The sequence below is a fragment of the Nuphar pumila genome, chromosome 6, assembly GCF_984573655.1.
Source record: "Nuphar pumila chromosome 6, dmNupPumi1.hap1.1, whole genome shotgun sequence".
NCBI classification, from domain to species: Eukaryota; Viridiplantae; Streptophyta; class Magnoliopsida; order Nymphaeales; family Nymphaeaceae; genus Nuphar; species Nuphar pumila.
This window is the reverse complement of record NC_143254.1, coordinates 106,182,892-106,209,068: the sequence shown is the minus strand read 5'-3', so window position 1 is coordinate 106,209,068 and position 26,177 is coordinate 106,182,892. Positions and strand designations below refer to the sequence as shown.

The following is a 26,177-nucleotide window of genomic DNA, read 5'->3' as shown; positions in this document are numbered from 1 at the left end:
GATTTTCCCGTGAAGACAATGAACCTTGCTTGTAATTCTCCCCATTGAATTTACTTTCTTTGTGATAAACTTCTTTTATAGAATCACATTCTCAACTCGCTATTTCATTAACACTTTTTCTAGCAAGAGAAGTGGGTTACCTGTCAATGGTTTCATGATACAATTATGAAGCTCCCACATTAAGCTTTAATCTCCATCATCTAGACCTAGAAATCTATATGCAGTTTAACTTATCTTTCCCAGAAACATGGGCATCTTTGAAAATGGCAATATGATTGTTTATGCTCAGCAGCCATTAAATATCAACTAGGCAAATGCTACCAAACTTTACTCTCACAGTTTCCTGTAGAGCAAATGTTATTTGAGAAGAATGCTCAATACAAAGAATCTAGGTTGCAAAGGTGTTCTTTTCCCTTCCCCTATTCTCTCCTTCTTCCCCTGTTTCCTCATATTTTCTTTGAAAGGAAGCCTCAAGTGTGATTAGGCTATTGGGGTGATTGTCTGCCCCCAGAGTGGTGTAATTACCATATCCATTTAATACATTTTTCTTTCTTTATTTTTTTTTCTTTAAAAGGAAACATTAAGCTTTCATTGAAAAACTTGTTTTCTTCTTAAAGTGCAGTTAGTGTTAAAATATGTTCATGTATATATATATATATATATATATATATATATATATATATATATATGTACATATTTTTATGTTCATGTATATATATGTGTGTGTATTCACACACACACACACACACACATATATATATATATAATATTTTTTCTATCTTGTAATAGGAAATACCCACTAGGGGTATTTTGGTAATTTCATAATGTAATCGGGTCTATCCTGTAGGTAATTATGTACATGTAATAGGCTCTGCCCATTAGGGGCAGAATCATAATTCTGTACACGTAATTGGCTCTTCCGTTTAGGGGCAAAACTGACCTTTTTGTCTTTTAGTCAATATAGCTATTGAGAATCTCCAACAACTATATTTAGTTTTGTCTTTTAGTCAATATAGCTGTTGAGAATCTCCAACAATTATATTCAGTTTTGTCCTTTAGTCAATATTAGCTGACTTATTATGATTGGTGTGCTAGCGACGGAAGTTGGTGAGCTCACACAGTATAATGCCATACATGTTTCTCATTTTGTGCCTCTTCTTTGTCAGTTTCTTTTAATGAGTAATCCATCTATATATATTTGGAAACTTTTTAAATGGTCATTGTAAAAGTATGTCATTCATAAGCTTGCTCAAGTTTGTCAATGTTCAAACAAACAGAAAGGTAACCACCATTGCATATCTAGTATACCTGGTGCCATCTTTCCTGTCAGTCAGCATTTTGTATGTTGAATTCATCTTTCCTTATTTGAAATTTGAAATGGGACTGCTTATTTTTATGCATTTATAATCTGCATCTTCCATTTTTTTTTATGAATATTTTGGATTAAGAAAATGGGAAATTTTCCTGCATGCTACTACATTTTCATTGTCACTTGGCTTATTGCATAAGCATGTATAGTTATTTATTTATTTTATATCAGTTTCTTGATTTGCATAAGAAAAATTTTGGGGTTTAGATGAAAGAAAAGTTTGTGGACTCCATGTGCTGATGATAGCATTTGCATCATTTAACAAGAGCAAGTTTATAGTCTAAATGAAGCCCATGAATTTTGGCATTGTCCAAGTATGGCCTTCTTTATGCTCTTTTCAACTGCAGTGAAATTTTTGTGCTTATTATAGACTATTTTCCATCATGATCTAGTGCTGAAGATTGGAGGTTCGCTGCTGATCAGTTTGTCAAGAAACTTCCAGATAAAGTAATTGTACATTGTGAGTGTCCATCCTTATTTAACTGAAGAAATCATTACTTTTCTATGAGAATCGTATGTCTGTTTTTGGGTATGTGATAAGCAAGAGCACATTTGAAAGGGATTGAAATCATATTCTTGATTGCCATTTAAGAAAAGTCGTTTCAAAGGTATTATTCAGTATGCATTATTTTTGAGAGAGATGAAAATGTGTCTCCAGCCCTTGCTGCATCTTTCCTTGCCTTCTCTATAGGTTTGGATAAGCCTGTTGGATGTTTAAGGATGTTGTGGGTTTGGGGTTCAGATTATTATTGCAAGACAGATGACAGTGTTAGAAACAATAATGTAACTTTATGGGGATGGAGTCGCCACTTGAGTTTCTATTTGCATTGGTTAATATACAGAAAAGTTGAACGGATGCTTATGGTGTATCATTCCTTTTTGATAAATGGTGACAGGAACTAGATCCTGATCTATGGACCATAACCTATAGGTTCCTTAGACATGTTTGATTGTTGATGGAGAAAATGATTTCAATCTCCTTGACATGATTGCCTCATTACTGAGCTTTCTCGAGTTGTCTAATTTGTCACTGGACACTTTTATATACCAAATTTTCTTTTCTTTCCTTTCTTTTTCCTAAGAATTCCTGTGTTAGAATAACACACAGACCTAGGAATTTAGGTTAGTATGTTGTAAAATGTTGTAGTGTGTGGTTTCCCACGTTCTCCAATTAGTATTTTGTAGATTTTGACCTATAACATATAAAAAAGTAGACAAGCACATTAGTTTTCAAGTGTCCTAATGAGGTAGGACAAAACTTTAGTCCTCATAGAGCTCTTGTGTGCCTGTAGTTCTCTTGTGTCATCCAGATAGTTTTTCATCTTTTTTGAGCATTCATTTGAGTTGGATTTGAAACAGATCATGCTTTATCGTCCTATTTCTGTGTGCTTTTGATCTTAAATTGATATTTTTTTTATGATTCTTGCTAGAGGAACCATGGTTTTAAAACCCAGTGACTCGTCGTTCGGTTCGTCCTTGAGTGACTCGTGACTCGGCTGGGTCATGTTAAGTTTATATTTTATATAAAAGATATAAATATATGTATATACTATGTATATTTTATAGTATTTTACCAATATATTATATATAATATGCATTATGTGATATTTTTATAATATATTTAATGTATAATTTTATTAATACATGTATAACCATATTTTTATATACAATATACATAATATTTATATTATATTTCATATAATATATGTAATTATATATAAAATATATTATATATACATGCATGATTCACCCATGACTCGGTGACTCGGCCGAGTTTTCTACAAAACGAGTTTGTACTCGTTTTTGACCCAGTAACTGGATGATCCGAGCCGAGTCAACTGAGTCAACGAGTTTTCAAACTATGAGAGGAACTACTGTTTTCCATCTCTGGCCTTTCATTATCATGAGCACTCTCTTGTGTTTGTTGTTAAAGCTCACATCCCTCCTTGTCCATTTTGTGCAACTGCTCATTGTTATATTCTTATGTTTTATTTGAGATAAGGGGGAATGGCAATCCTCCTTCCTAGAGGCTAAATATGTAACCAGGAAAAGGCAATAAGGATGAAGAGGCAGAGGAGGAGAACAAGAATACATGGGGAAAAGAGTCCGAATCCTTTTCCCTAAAGACCTGTTCCTTATTTCTTTGAACTCTTTTGTCATGCAATTTCTCCTAAAAATCCTTTCTCCATTGAAACCCGAGTTTTGCTCCTGCATACGACACCCATCGCCACGCTGGAGTCCACCATTGTTGCTATGGACTATGATCCTTGCTTTCCCTTTTGCATTGGGAACCTTCCTGCTTGCTAGAAATACATCAGATCACCTTGAACCATGCACACTATCTGCTCCTAAAACCTCCACAACCCTATTCATCAGCTTTTTGACCCTTTCTCGTTTTTTTTTCTTTCTTTTCCCTAAAGTTTGAATGTTACTTGACACCCTCCAAAAGATTTTTGAGGTTGATACCCTTGGTGTTTTTTTAATAAAATGACCTCCCCATCCTCCCCAAAAAATAAACCAAATTTTTTGACATTGCCTTCTTCAAAGCTTTCTTTCTGCCCCCAAAGAACATTAGTTCCTATTTTCCTAATAGATCTCAATATTTTGACTTGTACAAGCTGTTCAGCACACTAGAAAGTTGGAAACTTTGAAAATTTTCATGATTTAGAAATATTGAAAATCTTCATAACAACTTCTTCACTTCTACATCGGGCACCAAAAGCTAAATAACTGCTACTCACATTCATCCTCTTATTCTTCCTGCATTTTTCTGTGCACTATCTCTGATGCACATTAATCCTTTTGTTTGTGGGCATCTACACTTGCCTCCTGCAGCTTTTATGTCTATTCTTATCTATTTGTTTCTTATTATTTGTTATTTTTAATTTCTTAGCCATGCTATGAACTTGTAATTTGTTGCTCTTGTTTTTTGGCTTATTTATTCTGGTCACTTTCTTTGTGGTGCATATCTATTATGTATTTTGTGGGAAGATGTAAGGAGGTGTCATTGTGAGGTACAAGATATTTGCATTGATGGTATATTTTCAACCTAATGATCAAGTACTTCTGATGTTTTGGTAGGTAGTAAATGCAATTATTCAAGATTGACCTTTGATGGTGTTGACAAGATGGGTGAGAGGTTAGCTGAAGAGGTATGGTATTTACTAAGGCATAACTTCATTTTGATCTGTCAACCAAGGTGATCGCATAATTTTCTTGCAGTCTACATTTTTACTTCACAATGGATAATGGACAAAATGTATCTGAGGGAAGTATAACAGCTCTTAACATGTCAGAAATCGTTTGTTTAGCTTCTGGTTCTTTCTTATTGGCAGGTAAACTCGGTTGCTAAACGTAGTCCTGGGGTGCAGAAGATCTCATTTATAGCTCACTCACTTGGAGGTCTGATAGCACGGTATGCTATTGGAAGGCTTTATGCACCACTTCTTGAGGAGAATTCTCCAGCTGTAAATGGGAATTGTTCAGAAGACAATCTCTCTCTGCAACCTCTGCAGAAGCACCGGGGTACAGTTGCAGGGTTGGAGCCAATGAATTTTATAACTTTGGCAACACCTCATCTGGGATCAAGGGGGAATAAGCAAGTATGTTCACCATCTTTTACATAACAGTCAAGTGTTGTAATATGTCATTTCTGATGCCTAGTATTTTCCCATAGCACCAAATACATACATAAAAACAGTACAGTTGTGTCTTGAGTCCTGAGTCTCCTGACCTCTTCCTTTTGTATGAATTTCATTGTTGCAATTTTTAATATTTTTTCCTATCACGTTACTTTCTTGACAAAGTATTTTCTCATAATTTGTTTCTTGTCCATGCTATGCAACCGTTTCATAAGTTTCATGGTTACGTTGCCTGCCAATGTTGGCATGTAAAATTTGCTTCAACAGGATCTCTTTTCTCATTTCTTGGGTGATTAAAACCTGCCATATAGTTGGTATTCTTGTGTTATTGATATACTTTACCATTGAAAAGATGTGGCATGAAGCTTTTCTGAGTTTATAACTGTTATACAACTATTTCTCTTTCAATTGCATTGCGCACTTCTTTTGAAAGTCACAGAATGTTTGGTCAGTTTGCTTCAGGAATTTAAACTTTCTGATATTAAAAGTAGGATCATGTGAAGATGATATCTCTTGATTGTCTATGGTGTCTAGATTTGCCTATTGTGTTTTCCTCTTTTTGTCATTTTATTTGCTTTTATATGGTGTCATATTTATTGAATACAACAAGGAAAGAATTGTTTTGAGATGGAGGATTAAAATCAAAGGAGTTGAGGACCAAAAAATGAATTTGAATAAAAGTTTTAATCTGAGCATCCATCCTGTTGTTGGTCAGATTTGTGTATTGTTCATATAGAGACTTGCAAGAACTGTCGTTTTTGGGCAAGTACATCTCAGTTAGTTAACCTTATCATATTTTCTGATAGTCATGAAGGGAGTGGTAGTTGTGTTTGGGCAACTTCTGTGTGCAATTGGCTGTGGTTATTGGTATTTTGGTCTGCTTGTGCAATGTATATGGTAATGGAAATGGGAAAAATATATTGTTGATTCCTATGAAGTTGGATGGAACCAACTAATATTCTGGGCCAAATTTGTTAAAACTATTGTGGAAGCTAAAGTACTTGGAGGAGTTTGGATGAAACTATAATCTAGACCATTGCTGGTGATGCAGACTGAGACCTAAATTAAGGATTGGAAGATAAATAATGCAAGAGTTGATTCTTGGCTTATTGGGTTTGTCATGTAGGGACTAGACATTTATCTGTCAAACTTTGAGAATCTTAAAGATGTCTTGAATTAAAACAGAAAAACAAGTCCATTCAGGGTCTCTATATTGAAATGCCACAGTTATGGGAATCAAAAGCACATGGGGGGTTGGTATCTAGGTGTGCAAAATGTAAAGTGCAAGACTTGTTTCGCAGAGGAGAGCAATAAGCAAGAGGAGTCACGTGTGAATCCAATGGTCACAGGACACAACAGCAAACATTATAAGACTTCTCAACGAAGGAGAGCAAGAAGCAAGAAGAGTCATGTGATTGAGCATCTTTTGATTTTGCACTTAAGCTAATGTGCAAACATGCTGCATAGAGCAAGCTTTCGACTATAAATTCACGGTGGAAAAGATGAAGATCAAGTCCTTGGGAAGCAGGTCTACTGATGATGCAGTGCTTATTGCAACTTGGTCTGCATTTAGAAGGGGTAGCTCTCATCAGCTGCATACTAGCTGTCCACATATTGACATGAGCACAACAAGATGCAATAACTGTAAGGAGTTGGGACATATAAGTATACCTATCCTAGTGTGAAGAAAACTCCCTCTATTGGTGATGGTCCGGTGCATGAAAAGTATGCCCATTGATCATAAGAAATCTTCATTGTGTAGTAGCATCCTCTGATATTAAGTCTTGTCCACACTTAGCTGCTTGAAGAAATTCATCAACTTCTTTCCAGTTATCTATTACAAAATTGTCTTCTTCCTTTCCTAGTAGTACTGCTCTTACAGGTCTCTCTGATTTCATCCTGGTTGATTGATAGATTCAAGAGATTCATGTCATATGATGAATTATCTATCCTAACTGTAGATTATACAATGGACCCTTGCCCTTGTGACTGTTTCTAAAGTCAGGTATATTACTCCAATGTTCAGTCCAATAGACATAAACATTTCTGATGCATATTGTGTTTTTTCACTTTCATTATAGTTCTTGGTTGGATAAATAAGGCACCATTTTGGTGGTGTTTTCTTCTAGTGGTTGTTACATGCCGGGATATATCTAGTGGTTCAGTTTTTGGGAGATGTCCTGATAGTTGTTGCTCTACTGCTAGGTTTTGTATATTCTTGAAAAGTTCTTTGATATTATGGCGTAACAAGAAATAATAACAAATTTCCTTATCAAACATGGAAGCATACAAATTGCTTAAAAACAGCAAATTACAACATATTATAGGTGTCAATTATGAATCTGGACAACATTTGTTTCTTGAACCTGTTACTACCATATAAACAAAGTTACTCTGTGCCTGAAGCAATGTAATTTATCATGTGAGTTGATAGCAGATTCCTCTTATGCCAATGTAAGGGCTATGATGACTTCTTATATGTGGTGTGATGTAGTACTGGCTGCAATATACCAGCCTCAGTTCATAAAAATAGTCATCTTGCCCTGAGAAAGTTATCACAAGGGTTACATGTAGCTTTGGTGATTAGATCCATGCAAACCGAAGGCTGTGCCAGAATAATCATGACTCTCTCTCTCTCTATATATATATATATATAGAGAGAGAGAGAGATATAGAATCACTAGAATATGAGAACTAGAGATATGGGTATTTCCAACAATTTTTTTTAAATCCAATTATGTGGATGTGCTTGGCATGGTGAATTTGCTAGGAATCAACTGTTGGATCATGTATTTTCGATGAAAAAATGTGATTTTTGAATGCTTGAATATTTATGATCATTATGAGCCACTGATTTTAAAGCATTAAAAAAATCTCATTTATGCATAAAAATCGGATGATTCAAGAGTGGGTTTTTATAAAACCAAACATGTAGATCATATCCGTACGGTTAGATTCAAGAGAAAAGAACAAAAATCCATGAAAATTGTGGTTCACACATTAGTTCTCTTATTCTAGTGACTCTATCTATCTATCTATCTATCTATCTATATGTGTGTGTGTGTGTGTGTGTGTGTGTGGAGTGGGGAGGTATGAAAAATAAACAGCTTGATTGTGTTTGTCAAAAAAGTAAACAATTATTCATTTTTTATGTTTATTATGGATTTGTAGCTTCCAATTCTTTGTGGTTTTCCTTTTCTGGAGAAAAGGGCATCTCAAACAGCCCACTGGATAGTTGGAAGGACTGGGAAACATCTTTTCCTCACTGATAATGAGGATGGAATGCGTGCACTTCTTTTAAGGATGGTGAATGATTTTGGCAATCTTAAATTCATGTAAGAGTTGAGAAGTATAATTTTGGGTTTTAAATGTATTAATATTTTTCATATCATCTCTTAACAATGCAATTTATGCAGATCCGCTCTTCGCTCTTTCAAGCGTCGTGTAGCTTATGCCAATGCAACTTTTGACCGTATCCTACAACTGCACTTAATCTTGTTATCAAGTGCAAAAGAAAACAGCAATTAAGCCCCCAACCCCACCTCTTCCCTTACTGAAAAGGAAAAGAAAAATAACACTTTTCTACTTCTTTGACCATCATAAAAGATATGGTAGGGTGGAGAACTTCCTCAATCCGCCGCCAACATGAGCTACCGAAGGTTTGTTTATTTATTTATTGTAGTTATTAGGCCATTTTCTAAGCCTTTATTCAACACTTTGACTTCCATCTTGTCAATGTTTTATGTTGATTACAAATTATCTTTTGGTAACAGTTTGATCGCCATGTGAAAAATGAAAAATATCCGCATATTGTGCACATTGAGGTAGAAAAAGTAGAAGATAACCATCGCGAGACATCTTCTCTAGTGAAAGGCCAGGTGGTGGACCTTGAAGGTTTGAACTAGTTCTTCCATGTGGCTTGTGTTTGATTTAGTTCTTTGTTTAGTTGACTTGTTTTTGTAGGAAGAAAAAGCAAGTTTGAATTATGAACCTAGGCTCTTCTAAAAAAAAATTATGAACCTAAACAAAGATGTTGAGAATATTGTAGAGGATAAGACAAGCATTACTTTCTAGAAAGAATGCAATGCAGTTTTTTTTCATATATTAACTACTATGAGAGTGGCGGAGTGCATTATGTACACTACATGCCAGAAAAAATAAAAAAAGAAATTTGGAGAAACTAAATAGAAAAGTTGAAGGAAGCAAGCAACAGGCCCAATGAAAACAATGAAGCAAACTAAATCTAGCAAATTTACAAAGTTTAATCATAATTATCACATTATCTTGCAGGTAGGCTTAAACCACTTAGGTTAAAGGGGTTCAAGCATCAACACCATATATTGAACCCTATCTAATTATCATGGCTATGTAGACATGAAGCCTTAAATTACAAATAAAAATTGCAACTACAAAAAATGTTATCTTTTTCTAGACATTTTCTAATATAAAAAACTTTCACACTATTTACTAATTTTTAGATACCTTATCTTCTTATATTAACAAAAAATGGCATTTCACAAGCCAGTAAACTAAGAGAGAGAGAGAGACCTATTATAATAATGAAATATGCAAATAATAAAAATCCTTACCCTAAACCCTACAAAAACACGTTCAAAGCAAAACCCTAAACCCCTTTTATAATTTAACTGCCAAGCAATCGAATAAGACTTCCAAACCCTGTGGACTTGACGTTTGAAAGTTGTAACTTGATAACCTACACACAGGGAACATCTCTACGTCGAAACTAGGAGCCGAAGGATCTAACTGTGCTGGTGCATTGAATAAAGGTGTCAAACTCTTATTACAAAACACCACAAAAAGAAAAGGAGCAAGAAGAATAAAAAAATCCTTGTATGAAAAAGCTCACAATTATTTTTTTTGGGGTTTTCCCCTTTTTATGGAAAAAGATGAAATTACAGAAAAAAACATACTTTGCTTGTGGTCGTCACAGTCATCAAAGAACCTCCCACCAGTCGTCCTAGTTGTCGGAATCTTTTGTCAAATCAATAAGGGAAAGATTTGTATTGCTGCTAATAGAGCTGGTAAATGAATCAAGTTGCTCATGGTTTAGCTTGGTTTGACTTGCATGAAGCTCGTTCGGACTTATCAAATCCACTGGACGTGTAGTTTAAGCAAGCCAATTACGAAAAGTGGATGTTCGTCTCAGCTTGGCTCATCTAGGACTGTATAGATAGTTTCTGTACATTTATGTATTTCTATATATCAAGAAAATTAAGGTAGCTCTACTAATTATGTGGGTGTGCATGTAACAAAGAGGTCACAGGATTGATTCTTGCCATGTACTCATGGAGAACAGAGACTTTCTTTTCTTCTTTTTTCCCGCTAAACTGAGGCTGGAGGTTGTTTCATTTGGCTCGAGCTCAGCTCCATTTGCACAAGCCGAGGCAGAGCAAAGGCTTGCTATAAACGAGTTGAGCACCAAATGGTGCATGTTTGCTTCATTTGGCTTGTTTACCAGTCCTGAGTCTCCTGACCACTGGAGTGAGGGGAGAGCACTTGGGGTTGGGAGTAAGGGGTGTGGTTTCGTGGGTTCAGGTTAGGGATGAAACCAAAATGGCTTGCTCTTTTGACCAGGTCAAAGCAAAAAAAGAAGTGGATTTTGGGGTTAGGTTTACATTGGTCTGGCTTAACTTGTACCTGAATCATGCCCCATGCCTGTACACGTGGGTACTGGACCCTTGAGGACGTACCTATGTACCTCTTCCTTGATAAATTCAGTTTTGAAGGATGCTTTCTGGCAATCAGCTTACTTGCTGAAGAGATCACGGTCCATGTAGCCCTATTGGCTGGATTATAATTGAAGAGTTACTTGAAATACATCGCTGCCTCTTCTAATATGTCAGGACCTTGAATGATACGTCCTCCAATAGTTGGAAGTGCATGAGGTTGATTCTCCTTATTTGTTGTATGATGTGATGGAAGAATCTGGTATTCTGATCCCCTGCACAGCCAGAAGAACATGTTCTCTGCTGCCATTTCAACTATTTTCTAATTTGCCTCTTATATTTTCCTTAACAAGGTGTAACTCTTCCATCTCCTCCTTGTCAAAACTCCTGCCGAAATCAAAGACCGGGGGGGGGGGGAGGGAAGAGAGAGAGAGAGAGAGAGAGCTCTGATATTGTTGGGAATCGGCAGCCAATATTCTTCTCAAGGGCTGCGCTAATACTTCATTAGCCTTAATAGGGTTACAATAATTTACACATGGACAAAAGTGCCCCTGTATTAGTAACACATACAACAACAACAACAACTACGCCTTCATCCCAAAACAATTGGGGTCGGCGATATGAACCAAAAAAGAAAATCATTCTGGGTCTTACACATGAATCCTTCTCCTCCAATCATTTCTATCCAATGCCATGTCCTCGGTGAGGTTCAAAACATTCATATCCTTTCCTATCACCTCCATCCATGTCTTCCTAGGCCTACCCCGACCTCTTTTAACTAATATATTTTCCCATTTCTCCATCCTTCTAACTGGAGCATCATTAGGCCTTCGCCGAATATGTCCAAACCACCGTAAACGAGTCTCTCTCATCTTATTTTCAATGGGTGCAACGCCTACCTTCTTACGTATCTCCTCGTTCCGAATCTTATCTTTTATTGTATTTCCACACATCCATCTCAGCATACGCATCTCAGCTACACTCATATTTTGAATATGATGTCTCTTGGCAGCCCAACATTCCGTACCATATAGTAAAGCGGGCCTAATCGTTGTCCTATAAAACTTTCCCTTCAACCGCAATGGTATTCTACGATCGCACAACACTCCAGTTGCACTCTTCCATTTCATTCACCCAACCTTTATCCTATGATTTACATCTCCATCAATTTCTCTATACTTTTGAATATTACATTAAAATACAAAACCCGGGAATGGATATAGATCCTTTTTTGAATGGATCCATATCCAGCCCATATTCTAATATATTCTAATACCCTCCCTCAAGTTGTGCATGGGAGTGAACCATGTGCAATTTGTTCTTCAGATACCAGAAATGGTGACTTGTAAGACCTTTTGTAAACATATCGACAATTTGGTCGTCTGAAGGCACATAAACTGGTTCAATATCTTTGTCTGCTATCTTTTGTCTGATGAAATGTTGATCAATCTCGATATGCTTAGTTCGACTGTGATGAATAGGATTGAATGCAATTTGTATAGCACTTTTATTATCACACACAAGTGTCTAATTTGAGATATCCTCTCCCATCTCTGTAAGTAGATGCCTAATCCAGGTCACTTCTGCAGTGGTGGCTGCCATAGATCTATACTTTGCCTCTGTGCTAGACCTTGTCACAGCCTTCCGTTTTCTGCTACTCCATAAGACAAGATTTCTTCCAATGAAAACACAGTATCCTGAAACAGACCTCCTCTCATCTGGATCCCCTGCCCAGTCTGCATCTGTATAGGCCAGTATGTTATGTTTTGGTGACTTCCATGAAGATTGAATATATGTGAGTCCATCGCCTATCGTTCATTTTAGATAGCGAAGGATGCATTTGACAGGATCCATGTGACCAGTCTTTGGTTCATGCATGAACTGAGATACTTGATTAACATAATATACAATGTCTGGTCTAGTAAAAGTAAGATATTGCAACATACCCACTAAACTGCGATACTTGACTGCATCAGGATATAACTCATAATCACAAATACTGAGCTTTTGGTTGACAACACTGGGTGTAGGTAGAGGTTTACAATCTGTCATTCATGCTTTAGCCAGGAGATCAAGAGTGTATTTGTGTTGAGTTAATGACATTTTTTTATCTTGTCTGTCCACCTCTATACCAAGAAAGTATCTCAGTTCCCCAAGGTCTTTCATTTTGAACTACATACTAAATAAAACTTTAATTCGTTGAATATGGTCTGGAGCATTACTAGTGATCACAATATCATCAACATATATGAGTAAGAAAACCATGGTGGTATCATTCCTGTATATAAACAGAGAATGATCTAGTTGGGAACGAAAGAAACCATGCTTCTGAATTTCTAAGGAGAAGCTTTCGAACCATGACCTGGAAGCTTGCTTCAAACCATACAAAGCTCTGGTTAATTTGCATACATACTCTTTTTTGTCTCCCTCTGTATAACCTTGATGTTGCTCCATGTAGACCTTTTCCTTTAAATTTTTATGAAGGAATGCATTTTTAACATCAAGCTGACTAAGGATCCAACCATGTTCAATTGCCAAGCCAAGTATGATGCGAATAGTTTCCATTTTCACCACTGGGCTGAATGTCTCATCGTAATCCTGACCATATTCTTGAGTGAAACCCTTGGCTACAAGACGTGCTTTGTACCGTTCAATGCTACCATCCGGTTTATATTTAATTTTATATACTCATTTGAAACCAACAACATTCTTATCTGGAGGACGGCCAACTATCTCCCATGTTTGACACTCATGAAGTGCCTTGATCTTCTCATTCATCGCTTCAATCCATTTGTTGGATTGGACAACTTGATGAAAACCAAGTGGTTCATCGTGTTTTTCAATCTTGGATAGAAAATTTTGAAAGTCCATAGAAAAGTTGTCATAACTAACCCATTTTTCAATAGGATGTCTTATCCTGCCAGATCTTCTTGGTGCTTCTCTGTTACCAGACAATGCAACGTGTTCTTCAGCAGGTACATTTGTTTGCTCTCTGGGTCTCCTGGTATACACATTACCTTTGTATCTCAGACATTTTGTTTGTGATGCATCATCTGAAACCGTCTCACCATGTATGCCTTCAGGGGTCAAAATAGTATGTTCGGCAGTATGTGAAATAAGTTCAGCACTAAGCCATGGATCATACCAATTACCAGCTGCGTCACCATGTTCTCGATTGTGATTTGCTTTACTTTCCAGAAAACAATTTTCATCAAAAACAACATTTTTGGAAATTCTGATTTTCTTATTGGCAGGGTCATAGCACCTGTAACCCTTATGTTCATCTGCATAACCAACAAATTGGCTTATGGAGGCTTTGTTCTGAAATTTAGTTCTCATAGATTTGTCAATGTGTACATAACATGTGCATCCAAAAACTCGTAACTCATCATAATCAGGATGTACACCAAAGAGAACATAATAGGGAGACTGATTTTCAAGGATAGGCATAGGAAGACGATTTATCACATGAGTGGCAGCGTGAAAAGCTTCTATTCAAAGACTAATGGGAAAGTTACAACCATGCATCATACTCATTGCACTTTCCATAATATGTCTGTGTTTATGTTCAACAATTCCATTTTGTTGTGGAGTGTACGGGCAAGAAACTCTACGATGTATCCCATTATCTTGGAGAAAGTCTAAAAATTCTTTGGAGGAATACTCACTACCTCCATCACATTGGAGAATTTGAATATTTTTGGAGAATTGAGTTTTAACGTAGGCATGAAAGTAACGGAAAATAAGAAAAACCTCTGATTTGTGTTTCATAAAGAATATCCAGGTAAAGCGAGAGAAACTGTCAATAAAAGATACGTAATATTTGCTTCCAGAAGATGAAGGATTGGGGGTTGGGCCCCAAACATCAGAACATATTATCTCAAAGGGCATGGAGGCTCTTTTATTTATTTGATGAAAAAGAAGTACATGACTTTTGCAGACCTGACAATTGGGACACATTTTATCCTTCAATGAAGGTGAAACAGACTCTGAAAGAAAACCATTGGACACAAACTTTTCAATAAAGACTTGACTACAATGACCAAGACGAGAATGCTAGAGATCTGGCTGATTACATTTGGATATACTTAAGACGCTTTTGGAGACATGATTAGACTTGGGCTTCAGGACACTGGAGGCTGGATCTTCATTGAAGACATACATGTTTCCACATCGCTCTCCTTTAGCGAACATCTCCTTCGTTTGAAGATCCTTGAAAAAAACAGAAGTAGGAGTAAATTCCACAGACGAATTGGTAGAGTCAACAAGCTTAGAAATAGAGATAATATTTTTCTTTATATTTGGTGCATGAACAACATCAGATAAAGGAATAGATGACTCAGACAAAGGAATGAGGACATTGCCTGTGTTTGAAATAGGGTGGTGAGTCCCATCTCCAGTTACAATATTAGATTTACCAAGATAAGGAGTCAAAGTAGAGAACTTACCTGCATTGCCAGTGACATGAGCTGCTGCCCCAGAGTCAACATACCATATTTCATCATCAATCTGTTTCATATTCAAGTTGGCCATCACAGATAAGAGAAGATTCTTAGCATCATCACTGACTCGAAATGTACCTGCAGTTCCTGATGTAGCAACATTTCTATTATTTTGCGTTCTATTCCGATTTTGTGGATTAAACTAGCAGTTGGCTTTGATGTGACCACGTTTGTTACACTGGTAGCATGTGGGAACATTCTTTGAAAAACTAACATTGAAATTTGGTGTAGGTAGTAACCCACGTCCACCCTGGATTGGAGTTCCCCTGCTTCTACCACGTCCTCCTCGTGAACGATCAGCTATTATCCCTGTGGCAAGAACCTCATGCGTAAATGATTGTCCTACTGAAGCATCAGACATGCTTTTCAGAGTCATCTTATACTGAAAGAGTTTGACACGTAATTCCTCAAAACTGAGTAGCGTAGGTTGGCACAATAAAGACATCACAAGAACATGATATTCTGATCCCAGAGCATTCAGTGTCTGCTGCACCTTTTCTTTATCTGACACTGGATATCCAACCATGGCTAACTGATCTGTAATACTTTTGACTTGATTTAAGAATTCAATGATGCTCATTGCCCCTTTTTTTAACATCTGAAATTTGCGTTTGAGAAACAACACTTTGGCCTCCGATATCTGAGAGTAGGTCTGAGCAAAATCCTCCCCACAAAACTTTGGATGTGCAATCATCAGGAATGGAAATCAATACTTCTTGTGATAACGTGAAAGTGATGTATGCAACAAGGGCCTGATCGCGCTTCATGCAAGAAACAAATGCAGGATTACGAACAATATTCGGCAATCCTCCATCCTCTTTGGCTTCGGTTGTGATAAATTTTGGGGGCATTGGAGTGGAGCCATCCAAGTGACCTGAAAGGTCTTGACTTCGAATAAAAGGAGCAATTTGCCTTTTCCAAGTCAGATAGTTGTTTGTAGTTAGCTTTTTCGAAACTAACTGCCCCAGGAAATTGGAAGAAAGACCTGAATTGGCTGAAGTATCCATTTGTAAGCTTGTTGACAACTTTTACAAAAAAAAAAAATATTTTGAAAACAACACTAGTGGCTGAAAATGGACTGTTTTATCATAAACTGACACAGTTGACATAAATCGGCACAATGTCACGACAAGAGAAATAAGAGCTCTCTCTATATTTTTTTGAGTGTATGGAAAGTTTGACAGAAAATGAATGAGGAAACGAAGGTAAAGTGAACGAAAATGAATGAGGATACCACAGGCAAATTCCTGGTTGGAAAACCAGGGAACTCGACTTTTCTAATATTAGAATATTAGATGACTTTTCTAATGTTAAATAATAAAGTAACAGGAAACTAGAGAATAGATTTTCACGACAGAAACTAGAAAAATAGATATTAGAAGATGATGAAGCAAAAAAAATGGAAAACTAGAAACTCGACCAATAATTTTTCATGACAGAAACTAGAAAAATAGATATTAGAAGATGATGAAGCAAAACAAATGGAAAACAGGAAACTCGACCTGTTTAGAAGAGATGAGGGCTTCAGACTGGGCTGTTGGGTTCATCTGAAGAAGATGAAGAGGACTCGCTGAAGGATCTCGGCCTTTGGATAGATGAAGAGGACTCGGTTGAAGAATCTCGGCCTTTGGATATATAAGGAGGACTCGGTTGAAGGATCTCAGCCTCTGAATGGGAAGGACTCGGCTGACTGAAGAAGAGATGAAGACGTGCTTTTCATGTTCCTGATGAAGAGATTTTTATGCCTAGACCTGCCGCTGCTCTGATACCATGTCAAAACTCTTGCAGAAATCAAAGACGGGGAGAGAGAGAGAGAGAGAGAGAGCTCTGATGTTGTTGGGAATCGGCAGCCAGTATTCTTCTCAAAGGCTGCGCTAATACTTCATTAGCCTTAATAGGGTTACAATAATTTACACATGGACAAAAGTGCCCCTGTATTAGTAACACATATTACATTAAAAATACAAAACCCGGGAATGGATATGGATCCTTTATTGAATGGATCCATATCCAGCCCATATTCTAATATATTCTAATACTCCTTGAGCTGGTTGTGTTTATTATCTCCCAGCCGCTCGTGACTAACTTGCAATTCAGTCAGTCACTCATTTCCCATTGAGCAATGTCCTTAAGTTGGTTTTCCCCTGACTTCTAATCCACTCAACTGTGTTGCCTCAGTCTTAAAAGTTTCCTTCAAATGCAGAATCTTGCTCATTTTCCCTCCATAGGTGGGTTCCATCATGCTTTAACTTTCTCCTTAAATCTAGGTACCCTCAACCACCATGCCTCAAAAGCAGAAAGGACTATGGATGTAAACCTGATTGCCATTCCAAGATGATAGCACCATGATCTGATATGGTCATGGTGCAATCATCCAGAAATTGTTTGACTAACTCTGTCCATTGTTTCTGTTTTTCCCTTGTTAAAGATTAATGCAACTCAAAGTACTCTGTCCATTCAATAATATAAAGTGAGTTTCAGAAATCATCTCAACCGACTTTCCACTTAACTGTGTAGGGTGAATTATCATTGTCTTTCTGGTCTTCTTGTTTGTGGCCCACAACTACATTCATGCATTAAGATCTCAGGAAAAAAAAAATCAAAAAAGAAAGAAAAGAATAAGAGGGAAGAGAGAGAAGAAGAGATGAGAAATAAAAAAGGAGGATTAGGGGACATGACATGGCCCTTTGCTTTTCTGTTACTCTTAAGAATGGGTACAAAGACAAAAGCACCCTTTTTACAATCAATATATGTTTTTTCTGTACATTATCAGTCAAACACAGAAAATACAAAAATAGCACAGAAATGACACTATCTCATAACATTTATAGTAAAAAGGATAAATAGTTCGACATTTAATGAGCTAAATTAGTTGTAGAATGACGGGTTGACCCTTTGTGTAATAATTGTCAACAATCTTGTTCATCATTGTGCATGATCCACAATATTTTCTTCCTTTACCAACTTTGTCTTAACAAATTATAACTGTGCATAATTATGTTTATATAAGCAATGAGCCAACATGTTTGAAGAAGAATCTAATTATTGGTACTTGTCATTCCAAGTCTTAACTTTTGCACAGGTATAACCATTTCTCATGTGAATAACTGAATATACAAGTCCAATGGAAAAGTCAGTGGATATAAAGTCTTCTGACCACTAAATAATTTTTGCCTCTTATGCATAATGGAAAGTTGTTCAAAGCGTGCTTTAGTCTTTTAGTGTTAACATGATATAATATATGAACAATTTTTTTATGTACTAGTATGCAGAAAATTTTTTGCTGATTTTCTATGTGAGAAACAAGATCTTTATAACTTCTAAAAATCTATCCCTTTTGGCTTCTTGGGTACTCAGGACATACTTGCAAGTAATTAACCTTTTTCTTATTTGTAATATGTAGAGGAGATGATTAGAGGCCTCACACAGGTATCTTGGGAACGCGTGGATGTAAGTTTTCACCGAAGTAGACAGAGATATATTGCACACGTTACAATCCAGGCAAACCCTTTTTCTCCTTCTCTTCCAATTTATTCTGTAACTACTGTTTGCTACTGTCTGTATGTTTCACAAGAAAAATTATGTATGACATAATGATGATCTCTAGGTTCTGTTGTCTTTATTGTTCAACATTTTCTAAAGATTTTGTGTTGCAAGACATCATTCATAAGCTTCCTACCTCCATGTGTGTCTGTGTATGCCTGTTTGTCAATCTGATAATATCATGCACCAAGCCTGATATATGATTGTCATGGTTCTTTTACTATTCGATGTGAATTAGATCAAACAATCAACATGTTAGAATATTCCTTATTACAATAACTTTACTATTGCAATCTAGAGTATCAGTCTTTGTCATTCTTCAACATCATCTTATCAACCACTTATAATCCTTTATTTCCATATGGGCTATATGAAATGAAAATTAGACCATAGTCACCATACCAATCACGGCCTATGAACCAATCTGTTCTCAAGCAATGGATCAATGCATAATAAAATTGCGGAACAGAATTTCTTGTGCCCAATTATGTCTGCATGTGTGCATGAGTAGAGGTGGTAGAATGAACCTGTTTTGGTTATTTATAGACATTCAACCTAAGGTCACAAATTTAGTTGGAGTTAAGACTCTGCTTGGTGAATTTTATGATGTGTTTTTTTCGTAAACAAAGCTTATACAGTGTTCTGCTCATTTCATTGTTATGATAAATGGACAAATTTGTCCTTTACCGTTTTGGTCACTAATCAAGTTCTTGTTTCATTTTGATATAGCACATCCTTATCAGAAAATGGTTTTGCAATTTGTAATCGTTATTACCTGGTTATTTCATACTGTCAGCTTTTATTAGTATTCTATCAGTTCTCAATTTATTTACCATAAGGGGAAGGGATATAGGGGTGGGGAGTGGGGGAGGTTTGGTTGTGCAAGTGACTCATCATAGTTTCATGTCTCATGACATACAGGTTGCAGACCATCGGGTGCTTAGAAACATTAGTCTTCTTAAGTTGTATCATGTGGAGTATGGCGATGTATTGAGTACTGGTTTACAGGTTGCATCCTGGAAGGGGGAAACTATGAACTTTGGAACAGGATCTGTATTAGGATGATTCTGATGGTCATATATCCACTTAATTCAAACTTCAACATACCTGTTAGAATTGAGGTATAGGATTGTGTGCTTTGTGGCCTCATGGAACCCTTCATATATGTCACTTGTATATGTCTGTATGTATGGGGACAAGACATTGTTGTGAAGTTCTCCGACATAACTAATGTATAAGGGGGGGGGGGGGTAAGGTACATGAGTAAAAATGGAGCACCAGTGTTATATAGCTTGATGCTAGGTTGAGAATCTAAATGAGCTTATACACATTCAATGATTGAACAATATAATACCAATGAAATATCACAATTATCACTAGATTTTGCTGCTAACAAACAACCAAAATTTATCAAGCTGTATGTAAAATCTTTGGTCTTCCTTTTCTCTCCTTTCTTCCATTCTCTTTTTTCATTCATTTATTTGTTTGGTAATTGATGGGTTAATTCGTTCATTACATTTGATTCTTTAGAAGCTTAATTCTTGGGGTGCCCAGTGAGGAAAATGAATTTTTTTGTTCTATATTAATTTTCTTTGTAGGTGTCATGAATCTGATGGCACTTAGAATTGATCTCCTTGCATTCCTGGTTGTGGTTGCTCAAATTTGTTTTTTTTGTGATGGCGGCAAAATGATGATGCATAAGATGAGAGGATAAGGAAACCTAAGTTTGATAATCTTTTCTATAGTAGGAACTTATTTCCTTGTACCAGGCAAGTTGTGGTTAGTGTGGTAGTGATTGAATTCCTTGTTTGGAGGCATTGAGTTATTGGTGACTCAAGGAAACAGCGAGAGTAGTATTGTTCACCTCACGATTTGCAGCCCACAGCTATACTTGCCCTATGAATTTTACCTTGGAGCTTGTCCAAGGAATCTTTTTAGCATTATCAAACACTATAAACATCTTGTTTAAGATATTGGCCGGCTTTTTTACATGTTAATTGCATTTTGAAGTGCTCTACTGTAAGCTATTTATATCAGAAATCTTGTTGAATTTTAAACTTTAAGACTTATTCTTATCTGTTGATTCTGAATATATTTGCACCCATTTTTCCTGTTAAATTATGTGACAACCATGATGGCAGGATTAAATATGATGGTTGGCTGTTAGAATTACTCTATCTTAGCTTTTGGAGACTTGGTTTGATTGAACATGAACTGGTGCTGTAGCAGCTTGGCTATCTAAAAGGAAACATGAATCAGAATTTACTTATTATCTCTTGTTTTCAATTAATAAATTATGCAGGTCAAGAGCTATTGGATAAATTCAGATGGAGCAGATGTTGTGAACCATATGATTGACAATTTCCTCATATAGAACATTACCTTTCATTTTTGTAAATGTATCTATTTTTAGCATCATAGCTGATGTGATTAGTTCTAATAGGAATCAACCTATTTTATTGATAATTTTTTTAAAATTTGTTGTATATCATTATATGCATAATGTTGATAGAAATTTGAAATTTTTTCCTTGAACATTCATGTGTTGCTATTTTAAATGATATCTGATGGATATTTTCCTTATCTGTAGTAATACATATTTCTCAATAAACCCTCTTCCTGTACCTTTGATTATCCAAGTATTCTTCTACATGCAAATTTGAAGAGTTACTAGGACTTGTCTTACAACCTCCATTTAATTGCACATAGTGACGTTTCATGATCATCAGAGATGTTCATGCACACAGTGAAATTGATATTCAAATTTGAGCAACCTGTTGATATGGGTTCTTGCCTTGCCTATTCTGCTGTAAGCAAAGAACATGGATTCTTTCAGTTTAACTTGGAGGAATCCTCCACGACTTGTGCAGTTGTTGGAGGAAAGCCAGTGGAGCAAACAACATGTTCTTTGGTTATGTACGCCTAGAATATTTTCAGATATGGGATTCCTTGACTTCTGCTTAGCGTAAAAAAAACATGTACATCAACAGATCTAGACTTCTTTAATGTTGGCGAGCTATGGGACCAGTTCCTAGTAAGTTAGAAATGGACCAGTCATAATATTTTCTCTTACCAAGTGAAGGTTGATTCATGGCTTGTTCTACATATGATTTGGGCTTTGGGTGTCATAACAATTTGATATTCAATCATTAGGAGGCTTTGTTGCTAAGATGGACTTATCCGGTGAATGAATAGAAGATATTGACTAAGTACAGCTTTTGTAATTGCAATTGCTTTAGGCCAACATGAAGTCTTTAGCATTGATGAGGGGAGGTAAATGAGTTGAAAGTTCACGCTCATTGTTTTCGCTTAATACCAGGGAATGTTGAAGAAATTAACTTCCAACCTCCTGGGTACAAGCTGCATGTCACAATCAACTCCTACACTTTGTCATGTGGTATGATTAATTTGATTAGTTTTCCTAAAAATTGTACAATTTTTTATATTCTCTCAATATCCAAAATCACAAATATCTAAATTTAAAAAGACCTTTTTACCCTTCACACGTGAACTTGATTGTTTTTTGTAGAATAGTCTTTGATCTCAGAGTTGTATCTCTATGATCCCGACATCAAAAATATGCAATTTTTCGGAAAGCTGAAAGATAGGCCTATAACTTTCATATTTTAAGTTAGAACGGATAACCTTTCTAGGGTTTTCATTTCTGCATAATAGAAACAACCGAATAATCTATCTTCTCGAAGACATTTCAACCCAGACTGTTCCTCCTAAACATGCAAACAACAGACAATATAGGTGAACTAGAGAAAGTCTCCATAAAATATATGCAAACTTAAGGAAGTCCACATAAAATGTAATGTATGTGAACATGAGAAGGTCATAAAAGTTAACATAAAATATCGCAGACTTGAGGAGGTCAAAAAATATATACATACTTGACAAAGTTCACATAAAATATATGCAACCTTTCTTCATTTTTGTTTTGACAAGATGTTCACAAATATTATTACGCCAGTTTTGTGAAGTCCGTAAAAAAAAAGTGCGGACATCATTTTAAGTGAGAGTTTGCGGCACCCGATGAACGAAGCAATATTTTGCATCGTGAGTTTTGAGCATACAAAGGGTAGAAAGAATGTTCTAAAGCTGGTTATTTGCGATTTTAGACATAGGGAGAAAATAAAAAATTGTAAGCTTTTTTGGAAAATACCTCAAATTAACGGTACAGTATTTTAAGTGATATATATCCTACACAAATTATATGTTTTACCTTTATAAGTGTACCCAGTCCTAGCTGCTCTTTGTCAGGAATCACTTATTAAACATGATGTGTGCATAAGGTGGTTTCTCAGCTTATTGTACAGTCCTAATGAGGCACATTATCAGATCAAACCAAGCTTTTTGGGAACAAATAAGGTATAGGATCCTATGATTAAGTCGAGGCTTTACAGCTGCATATGAGTAAGGGAATTGAAACTGATCGGCATAGTGACAAAAGTTAAAAACGGTAATTTGTCTGTTGTGAGTTTCTCTTGAGATTTTCAAAATTTTTAGTTTTCTTGAGTTCTTATCGGCAAAAACATCAGGAAAATGTATAAAAACAAATAATTTCTCAAAAAATATCAATTATTTAAAATACAAATAAATTATAAAATTAAATTTTACATAAAAAATATAAAATCTACCTTAAATTCCAAATAATCATATCTAGAAGTATTAACTATTAACCATCAAGCATCAATCATCATCGATATTTGTCACTGTGGTTGTCCATTTTCTTACAGCTCTAATGCTTTAAAAATTAAAAGAGACCATGCTCAGCTATTATTTATTTAACATTTCTTTATCGAAGCAGGTTATATGTTCCCCCCTCTCGAACACACAGGTGCGTCTTCGGGGGTCCGAATGAGCGCCCCATATGTAAGCATGTGAGGCTCGTATCTTCGTGTGTATCGGCATCAGTTAGCATCGGAGTCCGGTGCGATTGCATAGACTTAAGTACCCTTTCTCGTCATTCCTGTCATAAAATGATGATTCTAGAAAAGAACAAAAATGTCTTTCATCCAGAAAAATAAGGGTGATCTTAACTCTTTAAAGTCCAAATGTTCTATTTTCGCCCTAAGAAGTAAACTCCTTTACTGTAACAGGAGCTCCTCGCAATATTTTGCCCTAAACGTTCTGGATCACCCTTTGACAACACACTATCTGTTGTAATAGGAGCTTTCTTTGACGACGCACCATTTGTCGTCGTATGCTATCGTCGGAGCATCATTTGCCATCGTCTGCTACTGCCGAAGTACCCTTTTTCGTCGTCTATTGCTGTCAGAGCACCCTTTGTCGTCATCTGCTCATGAGAAATAGTTGAACTATAGAAAAATTGATATACTATTTATTATTCATCATGATACCAAAGTACAAGCGCCGAACTAAGTAGACATATAATAGCGATTTACAACAGAGATAATGGTGGCAACATCGAACTGAGTAGACAGATAGCAACGATTTACAACAGAGATCAGATCAGAGAGTAGCGATTTACAACAGAGATTAGATCAGAGAGCAGCAATTTACAACAGAAATGAGATAAGAGGGTAGCAATTTACAGTAGAGTTCAGGTCAAAGAGTAGCGATTTACAATAGAAATCAGATTAGAGAGTAGCGATTTACATTAGAGATCAGATCAGAAAGTAACGATTTATAGTAGAAATCAGATCAGAGGGTAGCGATTTATAGTAGAAATTAGATCTGATCTCTACTGTAAATCGCTACTCTCTAATCAGATTTCTACTGTAAATCACTACTCTCTGATTTGATCTCTACTGTAAATTGCTACTCTCTAATCAGATTTCTACTGTAAATCACTACTCTCTGATTTGATCTCTACTGTAAATTGCTACTCTCTGATTTGACCACTACTATAAATCGTTACTCTCTGATTTGATCACTACTGTAAATTATTACTCTTTGATTTGATCTCTGTTATAAAATTGTTACTCTCTGATCTGATCTCTATTGTAAAACGAATAATCATATAAGACTGTAAAAAGAAATGACCGACAAATGCCCCTATGACGTCCATCAATGATCGAACCAATCGATCAATTTATAGTTATCTCCACAAGGTAGGAACGAACACAAAAATATTTTGTAACACAAGACAGGAACGAGAAGGCAGCAATGTGTTGTAACACAAACTAAAAACCAAGGCGGGATCGACGATAAAGAGTGTTCCCACGATAACAAACGATGGCAAAGGGTGCTCCAGCGACAACAGACGACGGTAAAGGGTGTATTGTCAAATAGAGCTCCTGTTATAGTAGATGGTGTGTTGTCAAAGGGTGATCCGCTGGCAGCATAAGAGTTTATTGCTTAGGGCGAAAACAGAATGTTAGGACTTTTTGAAGAGTTAAGATCATCCTTCTTTTTTTGGACGGAGGACATTTTTGTACTTTTCTTGAACCGTTGTTTCGTGACAAGAATGACGGGATATGGTACTTAAGTCTTTGCAACCACACCTGACTCCGACGCTAAGTGATGCTTACATACGGGATATGAGCCCCACGTGCGTGGCGTTCATTCGGACCCCGAATCACTTGGTGTTTATGTCTCAGCCTTGACGACCTGTGCTAACCAAGTGAAATCAACATGACCTTAAGTTCTGACATGAACATTGCCATTTGAGATGCCCACAGTGCTTTTCATGAGTCCTCAAATCCGAAAGCGGAGAAAATTTATTCCGATTGAATCTGTTGCACATACATCTTGGGACAATGGCTTCTTTTATAGTGATTCTTCACACAGATCATTGATTTCAGAGGCATAAATTTCACATGCTTCTTGTTCCATATGCATCCTTTGTGAGGGCATAAAGTCCACCACCATCTCCACCAATCCCAACTCCAAACACCTTCCCCTGCACCAAACCCACCACCACCACCACCACCAGGCACCAACTCTTGCTCCACCGTCTAGATCTCAAAAAAGCAAAAAGAAAAAACATCCTCCACCATCGCTCAGACTTCCACCACTAGTAGCTCCAAATCAAGTCCTTGCTCCAGCCCACCACCAAAAAAGTTGAAACAGAAGAGAGAGAGAGAGAGAGACTCACTGCTGCCTTGCGAGTCACCCCTCATGCCGACACCTCTGAGCTGCAACAGGCTAGGGTTCCCCGTCAGAGTGAGGGAGGAGGCAGAAAGGGAAGGGTGGCCGAGTGGCATCTTTTGTTTGGAACAAAAAACGCAAAAAAATACCGATATTATCGCGAGATTTTATATTTATCGCGATAATATTGCGATATTTAGCTATTTCTCGCGGAAAAAACTAAGTTTTTATCATTCACTGAATTTCTCGCAATATTTTCTCAAGAAATTCGTTTTTTCTCGCGAGATTTGTCACAATGCTGATTGGTACGGGAGTATGGTTCCTGTTTCTTCTTGTATCTATTTTCTGTGCTTGTGTAAAACATTAGATAATCAAC

The 26,177-nt window shown here is 36.5% G+C and overlaps 1 protein-coding gene across 4 annotated transcripts in view; it reads left to right on the top strand.

Annotated features, from left to right (window-relative positions):
• Nucleotides 1-21,277, top strand: part of LOC149835559 (alpha/beta-Hydrolases superfamily protein) — a 44,100-nt gene extending 22,823 nt beyond the window's left edge. The window contains exons 2-10 of one of the 4 annotated variants that reach the window (XR_016432336.1): nucleotides 1,762-1,829; nucleotides 4,451-4,521; nucleotides 4,705-4,971; nucleotides 8,182-8,345; nucleotides 8,427-8,482; nucleotides 8,617-8,669; nucleotides 8,784-8,888; nucleotides 18,603-18,700; nucleotides 20,884-21,277. Coding sequence is in view for 2 of the 4 variants with exons in the window: in XM_090008589.1 (XP_089864715.1) it covers nucleotides 1,762-1,829; nucleotides 4,451-4,521; nucleotides 4,705-4,971; nucleotides 8,182-8,345; nucleotides 8,427-8,482; nucleotides 8,617-8,669; nucleotides 8,784-8,904; nucleotides 18,603-18,700; nucleotides 21,045-21,116 (970 nt within the window). In the remaining 2 variants the exon portion in view is untranslated. Of the gene's footprint in view, nucleotides 1-1,761; nucleotides 1,830-4,450; nucleotides 4,522-4,704; nucleotides 4,972-8,181; nucleotides 8,346-8,426; nucleotides 8,483-8,616; nucleotides 8,670-8,783; nucleotides 8,905-18,602; nucleotides 18,701-20,883 lie in introns of all 4 variants that reach the window. The other 3 variants (XR_016432337.1, XM_090008589.1, XM_090008590.1) reach the window with 3 other exon arrangements.
• Nucleotides 21,278-26,177: the final 4,900 nt, after the last annotated feature.